At 45.7% G+C, this 10,643-nt stretch overlaps 1 protein-coding gene across 1 annotated transcript; it reads left to right on the forward strand.

Annotated features, from left to right (window-relative positions):
- Nucleotides 1–329: 329 nt before the first annotated feature.
- LOC103826101 (probable G-protein coupled receptor No9) lies at nt 330–8,730 on the forward strand. Its single transcript, XM_018923542.3, has 3 exons — nt 330–586; nt 5,176–5,352; nt 6,986–8,730. Exons 1-3 carry the CDS (start codon nt 330–332, stop codon nt 7,656–7,658), a joined length of 1,107 nt encoding a protein of 368 aa, XP_018779087.1. The 3' UTR covers nt 7,659–8,730.
- The last annotated feature ends 1,913 nt before the right edge of the window (nt 8,731–10,643 follow it).

Genomic DNA, 10,643 nt, shown 5'->3' on the forward strand with positions numbered 1-10,643 from the left:
TTCTTTTCCTCTCTCTGCTCTCAGTACATTTCTATTTTTTTTTTTTTCTGGTCTCATGCTTCATCTGATGATGCATTTTCATTTACAGGAGGGCTTTTAATTGCTGTGAAGGACTTCAGTCAATGCTTCACATTTATCCTCACCCTCAGGATTTCAGACACTTCTAATGGGCTGCTAAGCCAGGACACAGGCATGGCAGGGGGTGTGGATTTTTCCTGGAGCAAATGAAGCATAAATATTATTTCCATCCTCCCTTTCCCACACCTACAGATCATCACTGAGGGAATTCTGCTTCTCCCCTTTCGTCTTGTTCAGGTTTTAGGGGGAAGATGCTGACAGACAGGAATGGATCCTGGCTCTCCAATTTCTCCTCTGCTGCCTCCTCCTTTGCGAGGGGAGGGGTGGGGCTCCAGGAGGTGCTGGTGGGGCTTGTCCTCACCCTCATTGACGTGGTGACACTGCTGGGAAACACCGTGGTGTTCCTGTGCCCCGTGGTGGAGAAGAGGCTGCGCACTGTCACCTACATGTTCATCATGTCCCTGGCCACGGCTGACTTCCTGGTGGCCTGCCTGGTGATGCCCTTCAGGTGAGGAGTGCCTGGGAGCAGAGGGGGACAAATGTCCTTTCTCCTTGCTCTTGGAGCAATTGTCACCGTGGTGTTTTCTGAAAAACCCTCTTAGCCCAGGATTTTCTCCTGGGAAGCTGAGAAGTCTCAGAGGGGAATGAAGACAATAATTATCTGATTGCTGCTCCTGTGTTTGCTGCTTTGGAATGTGGCTTGGACATTGTTTACCAACAGGTGAATGTTTGATTGGTTCCATGGGAATTGTTTTTAACTAATGACCAATCCCAGCCAGCTGTGTTGGACTCTGAAAGGAGTCACGGGTTTTTATTATTCATTCTTGTTAAGCCTTCTGATGTATCCTTTCTCTTTAGTATAGTTTTAGTACAGCATAATGTAATGTAATTATAATATATAATATGATAGAATATGATATAATATAAGATAATATAATATAATATAATATAATAAATATAATATAATATAATATAATATAATATAATATAATATAATATAATATAATATAATACATAGTATAACATATATAGTAAATGATGTAATATAATATAAAATAACATAATATAATGTCATATACAATCTAATTATATAATATATATATAATATATATAATAAATAATATATAATATATAATGCATATTATAATAACAATATAATATAATGCAATGTAATATAATATAATACAATACAACATAATATAACATAACAACGTAATATAATATAATATAAGATATGATATGATATTATTGATATGATATGATTGATATGATTGATATGATATGATATATGATATCATATCATATCATCCTTCTGAGAACATGGAGTCAGATTCCTCTCTTCCCTCATCCTGGAGACCCTCACAAGCACCACAGAGCAGGGCTGGGATTCACCTGCAGGGCTCAGGGCTGGGCTCTCCAAAGGGCTGAACTGTGGGCTGGTGGCTGTAGGTGCTTCCCTGTCTCTGCTCTATGCTATAATCCCTTATCATGCATGCAGACACAATTCCCAAGGGTCTTTTTCCTGCTGGACCCTGGCTGCTGATCTGAACTTGATTTCCAGCTTTTTATGTGGAGCTCCCGTTGTTGGTCCCTCTTCCAGGACCAGCCCTGCATATGGAATGTAAGGAATTTATTCAGTACAAGCAGGGTAATTCAGGCTTCCCCTACATTTCACTGAGGAAGAGGCACTGGAGAGGGCAGGTGTCCCTGCATGAGGTTTATATTTATGGGAGCTTCACTAACCTGGCTAAAACAGTGAAACAAATGCAGAAAGCAGCTGGCTTGTGGTCCTGGCAGTCTTGTTCTACAAAGCAGCCAGGGGTTTGTGAAAATCAGGGAGCTGCACCCTGTTTTGAGTTCTTGGGGCAGCGTGAGGAAGCTGAATTAATTCCATTTTCTATGCTTGAGCTCTCATGGGGCTGCCTACTCCTTTGAATTTGGCACTGAAAAACATTGTCCCAGCAAGCAATTATAAACTGAGTTAAAAATGACAAAAATGCAGTTAATGATGTTCTTTTATAAAATATTACTGCTAACTTAAATTTTATGCTTGATGAATTTAAAGTTCAGGTTCTGGAATTATAGAGCCATAGTGCGGTTTGGGTTGGCAGGGACCCTTAGGGCTCATCTGACCCAACCCCTGCACTGAGCAGGGACAGAGGCAACTGGACCAGATATTTCAGAGCTCCATCCACCCTGGCTTTGAGCACTTCAAGGGATGGGGCAGCCACAGCTCCTCTGGGCATCCTCACTGTAAGAAGTCTCTTCCTCCCATCTATTTTAAATCTACTTTTAGTGATGTTTTACTTAAACAACAGAAATACAAAGGGAAGCAAAGATGAGAGCATGGCTGGTGCTTTGTGCCCCTCCTGCACGTCCTGGTGCTGCCTGGTGGGGAGCCCTGCCAGCCCCTGTGGGCTGAGGAATGGGCTCTGCTGGCTCCCTCAGCCTTGTCCAGCCCTGCCAGCCCCTGTGGGCTGAGGAATGGGCTCTGCTGGCTCCCTCAGCCTTGTCCAGCCCTGCCAGCCCCTGTGGGCTCAGGAATGGGCCCGGCTGGCTCCCTCAGCCTTGTCCAGCCCTGCCAGCCCCTGTGGGCTGAGGAATGGGCCCTGCTGGCTCCCTCAGCCTTGTCCAGCCCTGCCAGCACCATGGCTGCTGTTCCACACTTCCCCACTGCTTTGGCTTCCCATCTGTGCTGCTCTTCTGGATTCCAGTTTGCTCCTCAGTTGGCAGGTTATTGTGTGCCAAAGGGAAGGAAAAGGAATGATCTTAGGAGGCAGTTTGGCTCAGGAAAATGTGGCAGAAGGGAAAAACAAATTTCTCCTTGGTGTCTTAATTTCATAAGAGTAAGATTTTTCTTTTGTTCCTGCCTTGACTGGTTTGCAGGGGTGAGCTTAGCTTGTTGTCTGAGTACTCCAGCCAGTGTGTCATTTCCAGGCTGAATAGTTCCAGCTATTCTTTTCCTCTGCAAGCAGAAGGGCAAGGCAGGGGTGACTTCACTGTGTGGGTTTTTTTGGCTTTTACAACTCCTTCTTCTCCAGCAGCATTTCCAAGCTGCAGAGACTTTTTATCTCGGAGAAGAGGGGTCAGGTGTCCATCACCCCATGCTGTGAGGATGTCTGCAGGCCAGGTGTGTGCAGGTGAGAACTGGGCACCTGCTCACCTGGGATCTGCGTGCAAGGCTGTCCCCACAGCAGCATATCTCCCTCTGGGAGGCCAGGGCACACCACAGGCTCTGCAGCATCTCTGGGGGTAAGGAGGGCTCTGAGGAATGGCAGAACAGCCCCCAAGTGCAGTGCTGAACCCGTGCTCCAATTCTAATGCCTCATTTCCCTCTGTGAAAGAGCCATGAAACCTTTCCATGAGTGTGCTGTGGGATCCTCCATGCTGCCCATGGTGGAGGGACAGGCTCTGCTGTAGCTTGCTTGGATTTCTGCATGGAATCCCACATGATAAAGAGCTGCTGAGGGCTGGGAGCCTTCAGCAGCACTGCCCCCACCTACAGCAGTTGCTGTGCTCTGGAACAGCCTTCACAAGTCGATTTAGTGAACTGGTGTGATGAGATGTAGATCAGGCATTGTTTTCTGCCATCAGGTTGAATCTTTCCCCCTTGCTGGACACCTGAGCACTGCAGCTCAGCAGCCCTGGGCTCGCTGTATTTTACCAGCAAGCTGGGAAGTTACAGGATAATTAAAGCTTTGCAGGACTAGGGAGTTACTCATCAAACTCACTCACAATGGTGATTTCAGCAGCACCTCGGGAGCTGCAGAAAGCTGGAGAAAGACAGAAGCAAACGGCATCTCAGTGAATGCTACAGAAACATGCATCAGCCTTCCTACAGCTGCCATATGTTCCTTCCTTCACTGCTCACTTCTCACAGCCCCTCTTGACTTTGTCAGAAATATTTTTGGTACTGTGTCTGTTTTTGCTGGTGTGTTTACCTTGCTGAGGCTTTTATGAGCCACATAAGGTACAAGCTGCACGAGCTTCCTCCTAGGATGTTGTTGTTTTGCATTTTTTTTAACCAAGAGTGGAAATCCTTCCTGGTTTTGAAGCATTTGATTGGGTGTGAAGTGAGTTTCTTGGAGATGTCCCATGCCCCAGGAACTGGGGAGAAATCATAAAAGACTGTGGTGTGCCAGGCACTGGGAAAATGCTGTGATAAACAAAGCAGTGCAGATAAATTTGGGGAGCTTTGTGGGGCAAAGCACCTCTCTCAAGGCACTTAGGCTGCAAGAAGCACAGGTTTGCTCTTGTTCAGTCATGCCCTAGATGTGGGGGTGCCGTCACTGTCATATTTTCTGGAAAAATCCCCTTGCCCAGGATTTTTCTCCTGGGAAGCTGAGAAGCTGCAGAGAAAAAGGAAAACAATATTATCTGATTGCTTCTCCCTGTTTTGCTTCTTTGGAATGTGGTTTGGAGATTGTCTATCCAACAGGTGGTTGTTTGATTGGTTCCATGTGAATTGTTTTGACTTAATGACCAATCACTGTCAGGCTGTGTCAGACTGTGGAGAGAGAGTCACAAGTTTTTATTTTCATTCTTTGTAGCCTTCTGTCTGTATCCTTTCTTTAATCTTTAGTATAGATATAATATAATATAATATAATATAATATAATATAATATAATATAATATAATATAATATAATATAATATAATATAATATAATATAATATAATATAATATAATATAATATAATATTATGATATATGATATGGTATTTATTATTAATAATAATATAATAATAAATTAGCCTTCTAAGAACATGGAATCAGATTCTCAATCCCTCCTTCATCCTGGGCACCCTGAAAATACCACAGGTGCTCCTTTTTTGGGTTGCGCTTGGAGGAGGAATCCCTGCTGTCTGAGCTGCCCACCTTTAGTACCTGTGTGATGAAATACAGCATTACCTCAGTCACAAAGAAATAGAAACAGAATGGTTTGGGTTGGAAGGAACTTTAGACATCATCTTGATCCAGCCCTGAGCAGGAGCATCTCTCTCTAGACCAGGTTGCTCACCTAGCCTGGCCTCATACAACTGCAGGGAGTGCACAAAGAGCCCCTCCAGCTCTGATTTCCACCTGTTTTCTCTCCCAGCATCATTTACGAGGTGACAGGGATGTGGCTCTTTGGGAAGCTGTTCTGCAAAGTCTGGATCTCCTTCGATGTCATGTTCTGCACTGCATCCATTGTCACGCTGTGCTTCATCAGCCTGGACAGGTACTGCTCCGTGGTCACCCCTTACCACTACTCCAGGAGGATGTCCCGGGGCAGGTGAGTGCAGCTGCTCCTCCTTTTGGCTCCCTCCAGGCTGTCACTTGGCCATGGCCTGTCACTGCCATATTTTCTAAAAAATCCTTTCGCCAGGATTTCTTCTCCTGGGAAGCTGAGAAGCCTCAGAGAAAATGAAAACAATATTATCTGATTTGGTTCTCCTGTGTTTGCTGCTTTGGAATGTGGTTTGGAGATTGTTTATCCAACAGGTGATTATTTGATTGGTTTCATGTGAATTGTTTTGACTCAATGACCAATCACAGCCAGGCTGTGTCAGGACTCTAGAGAGAGCCACGAGTTTCTCATTATTATTTTTTAACCTTCTGTCTGTGTCCTTTCTCTATTCCTTAGTATAGTTTTAGTATACCATTCTTTAATATAATATTATCATACCACATCATATCACATCATATCATATATCATATCACATTAACTTTCTATGAACATGGAGTCAGATTCCCAATTTCTCCTCCTTCTGGGGGACCATGAAAATACCACAATGGCCTACCTTGATCTGAGGCTGGATGAGCTCAGATCATTCAGGTGCTGCCCAGAAGCAGAGTGATGTGGGGAAAGGAACTTTCACCATTTAAAACTGCAGAAAATGCTTAATGTGGTGCAGGAGAGGACAAGGAGGATGCAGCTGAGGGGTGCATGGTGCTCCTGGGAGAATATTTTTTGAGCTAAGGAAGGGTTGCAAAGTGGGGTAGAAACCAGTGACACGGGCTGAGATGGGCCTACAGGTTTTTCCCTGTGCAGTCATTTCACAGGAATTTCATAGGATCCCAGAATGGCTTGGGTTGGAAGGGACCTTAAAGATGACCTTGTTCCATCCCCCTGCTGTGAGCAGGGACACCTTCCACTAGACCAGGTTGCTCAAGCCTTGGCCTTAAATATTTTCAGGGGGATGGGGAAGGACTTTGAAGAACTTCTAAGGACTAGGTGAAAGGAGACCCAGGAAGATGCATGTAGCAGTAGTCCTCCCTCTCTTTAACTCATCATCTTTCCTGAAGTGATATTCAGGGAAAACAAGGAGAATTTCTGAGTTTCCATGAGAGTTTAACGTGAAAGGCTGAAATAAGCACTGCAGGGTGGGGAAAATCATCTGAGGGTGGGCAGAGAGGACACTGCAGCAGTGTTTACAGGGTGGGTTCAGGCATGTTTTCCCCACTGTCACTCTTGCTGTGTGTGATTTGTGGGTCACAGGCAAAGAGAGGAGGGGGCTCTGTGGCCCCCCTTGCAGATTCTGCCATCTGGTGTCCATCAGCTCCATCCTCATCAGGCCCCAGAGGGTGAGATAATGACCAGATACTAAAGCTGAAAGCAAAAATATCTACATGCTGTTGTTTCAAATACTAACAAACATCTTCTGTAAACCTTACCTCATCTTTTCTCAGCCAGCTCTGAGCACTCCTTGAGCTGACCCCAATCCTGTCGACTACAGACCAATTACCCAATAGTTAGAGATATGCAAGTCTGGACTTGTTATAGTCCAGCTTTTTCCCTTCTCCACGCCCTGCTGGACTGCTCAGCAGCGATATCCCACACAGGTTACCATGGGGATTGAAATGTACTGGATGTTCTCAGCCCAAAATTACTCAGACCCTCCCTCCCTTCTGCATCTCTTTTGCAGATGCATCGTGATGACCTGCACGGTCTGGGTATATTCTTCCCTCATTTCCTTCCTTCCTGTCATGCAAGGCTGGAATGAGATCCCTGGGGTGGACTTTGATGCAGGCAGGGAATGCATCTTTGTCACCAACTGGGTTTTTGCCATCGTGGCTTCCGCCCTGGCCTTTTTCCTCCCCTTCACGGTCATGTGCAGCATGTACTTCTTCATCTACCGAGCCTCCCGCCTCAAGGCCACCCGCATCATGTCCCAGACGCTGGAGATCCACTACCACCCCAACAGCAAGAGGCAGAACCACCTGCAGCTGGAGAACAAGGCCACGAGGACCATCAGCATCATCATCTCCGTGTTCGTGCTGTGCTGGCTGCCCTACTTCGTGCTGAACGTCTGGCTGGCGGCCAGAGGCAGCGACTCCACCAGCACCGTGCTGCTCGGCACCTTCAAGATCATCACCTGGCTGGGCTACTGCAACTCCACCATCAACCCCTTGCTCTACGCCTTCCTCAACAGGGACTTCCAGCACGCCCTCAAGAAGCTGCTCCTGTGCAGGCGCAGGTCTCAGGTGGAGGTTGGGGAAGACATGGTTTCCATAGCCACGTTTTCCAAGACCGCTCCAGAGCTGGAATACAGCACGGCGGTGCCCAATGGCGCCCCCAAGGGCAAACCCAAGTCATAGGGGTGCAGCCGCTGGAGGTGGTGATACAGAAAGTGCTGGAGCACGTCCCAGTGGAAAAACAAAGGGTAGGAAAATAGGGGAAGGAGGGGCTGGAATATTACAGCTGGGGACAACACAACAAAGATGCATTTCTTCACCTTCCACAGTTTCAGCAGTGAGGAACTCGGATATTTTAGGGGCAATTTGTTACGTATTAATGGAACTAATTAATTCCTGGATAATTATTTTTCTAATGAGCATTTTCTAAGACAAATTCAACCTTCATGTTGGGTAAAAAAGCCAGTATGGTACAATGTGATCTTACATTTGTGCACATCTGGTGATTTATGTCAGGTGGGACAGTGTTTCTTATCAAGCCACTGTAGCTCTTCATCTCGAAGTTTCATCACAGATTTGACCAGCTTTAGTAACTCCACATGTGCCAGTCTGTGTATGGGAATTAGAGGAGGGATGTGCTCACTTCCTAAAGAGGTACCACTCTGCAGCCTGGGCTGCTGCTTAGGGTTCAGCTCATTGGCTTCTGCAACACCTGGATATTCAGAACTTTCCATGGCCTTCTGTGAAATATCTGTGGGTTCCTTGTTAATTCTGGAAGGGGACATTCCCTGTGGCAGACTCCAGGAGATGACAAAGACTTGCTGTAACAGCAGGAGCACTGCAGTTTCAAAGCTACAGGTGGCTGAAGATGGATGTGAACAGGAATTATTGTGTACACTGTGGTATCTACCACAGAGACGTTAAAAAATCATGATAAATGGAAATTATATTTTTACTACTCCCAAGTGATTGTCTGGAGTTCCAACAGCACTGTCTCCTGCAGGAAAGGCACAAGTGCCTCACTGAAGGGTTACTCTGAAAAGCTAGCAGGGGACTGTCCTCAGAGGTAGCAAAATGCAGTAGGACCTGCCCAGAGCAGCAGAGCTACTGAAGATACCAGCACAAGGGTCAGGAGTTCTGTCTCAAGAGCCTGGTAGAAAAAACAGCCCTGACCTGGAGTTCAACAGTAGTTCTCCTGTGAAATGACTCTCCATGGAGAGGATGAGGTGCTCCAGACCCTGCAACTCCAAAAACAACATGGAAGTGGTAAATACCAACACCTTCTTCTGGGGGAAGCATCCTGTGGGCACAAAGGTGGACAGGGCAGAAATCTTGCTGCTGCCACCCAGGTCATTTTATTAAAACAGGACAAGGAATGGGGTTTCATTCCCAAGAGCTATGGGGGAGGAAAGGTGCTGAGGGATGGCATTATCCTGTGAAAGAATGGGACAGCGCAGCAGAACCCCAGGCCAAAGCCCCTTTTGCAGGGCTGTGAGCTCAGAGCTATCCCAGCTGGGGTGTTCTTCCACAAAACACAGCTGGCAGGGAAGTACACATCATTCAGAGGAAAACCTCCCAGATTAGAGAAGAGCCTTTCTCTGTCAAACCCTGCAGCAGTAAGGGACAAAGACAGGGACCACACCCTCCAGTGCTGAGAGAAGCAAAGACTGACCAGGCAGATCAGAGCTGAGCATGGCCAGCTGCTTTTGTGGCTGGGCAGGGACCCCACAGGGAAGGACTCATCCACCCCTTTGAGGGCAAATGTAACATCCCAGAATATGCAGACACACCTGGCATGAACACACATGCCAGTTCTGGTACTGAAATGCTGCAGGGCCCTTGGAATAGGCAGTTACCCACATCCAGATACACAGAAAGTGAAAAATACCTTAATCCTCATTTCCTGTGCTCCACCTGTAATCACTGAGCTGGCAGGGAAGGCAAAGAGGCTCCACACGTGGCCATTTCACTATGCAGCTGATGCAAACAGGGACATCCAGGGGAAGGGGACACAACTCTCCTGCTTTAACCCAGCTAAACACAAATTCTGTTCCTGATCAGACACTCACTGCAGCATTCTGGTTTCACCTGGACGAGCCAGTATCTGGGAGAGTTATCCACGAGGACATGGAAGACAATCACTGTAATCTATTTCTGCCTTATCACAAAGCTGCAGGGTGTCAGCTGGTTTGATTGCTGTCACAGTGTCACACCACAGCAGAGTAATCCCCAGAAGGATTTGAGTCCAGTATCTTTTTAGGAAACTGATCTCAGACAATTTAACAAATTTAAGTCTGTAAAAGAGAAAAATAAAACTGGACAAGAACAGCTGTAACAGCATAAGAATTATCCCGTCTCCCCTCTCTGGTGAGCAATTGCATCTATAATCCACCCAGTTAAGAGCTCAATTCCCTCCTTTCTCCAGATCCTGTTTCCCTTCCAAGCAGCACATGGGGTTTTGCGTCATCACACACGCTGTGGCCAGTGTGAGACAGGGAGGCAAAGGAAGTTTCAGGAATGCAGAGCCCATCCTGTTCCCACTGCACAGGGCTGCCATCTGCAGCACACACGGATGCAGGCTTCCAACAGAAGCAACTACTATTTTGTCTTATAAATAAAAAAAGTTTATTAAATCATTTAGACTTGAAAGAAGTCACAATAATCAATGCACTCAACAATTACAGCAAGTGCATCCTGTACACCACCAACCCAAATGGATTGATTCTGTATTTTATAAATAAAAATTAACATATTTACAGTGAGAAATAAAAGCATGGCATTAGGCAATTAAATTAGCAGATTACACAAATGCCTACCAGTTGATTTTTTTTAAAAAGTACAAATCTACAAGATTACATACGACATGTATGACTTCATTAGGTTTAAATTTTCAGAATCACAACATTTTTGTACATAATTTTGACTATGGCTCTTCCAACCACTGCCTATAAAACCCCCCATTTAATGGCAAAAAGCTCCTTTTTCTTCTCTACAGCTTCATCCGAGTAAGATGCATTCCCTAAGATCTACTGTAGTGCAGAAGTATGAAATTATTTCCTCTAATGACAGGCTATGGACAGTGACAATATGTACAACTGTGGTACTTTTTTGCTTTAAAAATAGTGCAGATTCCCAGTTTACCCACCAGGGACAAAAATGGAGTCAAAG

This window comes from Serinus canaria, chromosome 4 (assembly GCF_022539315.1).
Source record: "Serinus canaria isolate serCan28SL12 chromosome 4, serCan2020, whole genome shotgun sequence".
NCBI classification, from domain to species: domain Eukaryota; kingdom Metazoa; phylum Chordata; class Aves; order Passeriformes; family Fringillidae; genus Serinus; species Serinus canaria.

What these genes read in the sequence shown, in the direction of transcription:
- LOC103826101 (XM_018923542.3), top strand. Translation starts at nt 330, where the DNA reads ATGCTGACAGACAGGAATGGATCCTGGCTCTCCAATTTCTCCTCTGCT. An exon ending in TGCCTGGTGATGCCCTTCAG is followed by an intron (nt 587 to 5,175) that starts GTGAGGAGTGCC and finishes TTTCTCTCCCAG; the next exon opens with CATCATTTACGAGGTGACAG. An exon ending in AGGAGGATGTCCCGGGGCAG is followed by an intron (nt 5,353 to 6,985) that starts GTGAGTGCAGCT and finishes TCTCTTTTGCAG; the next exon opens with ATGCATCGTGATGACCTGCA.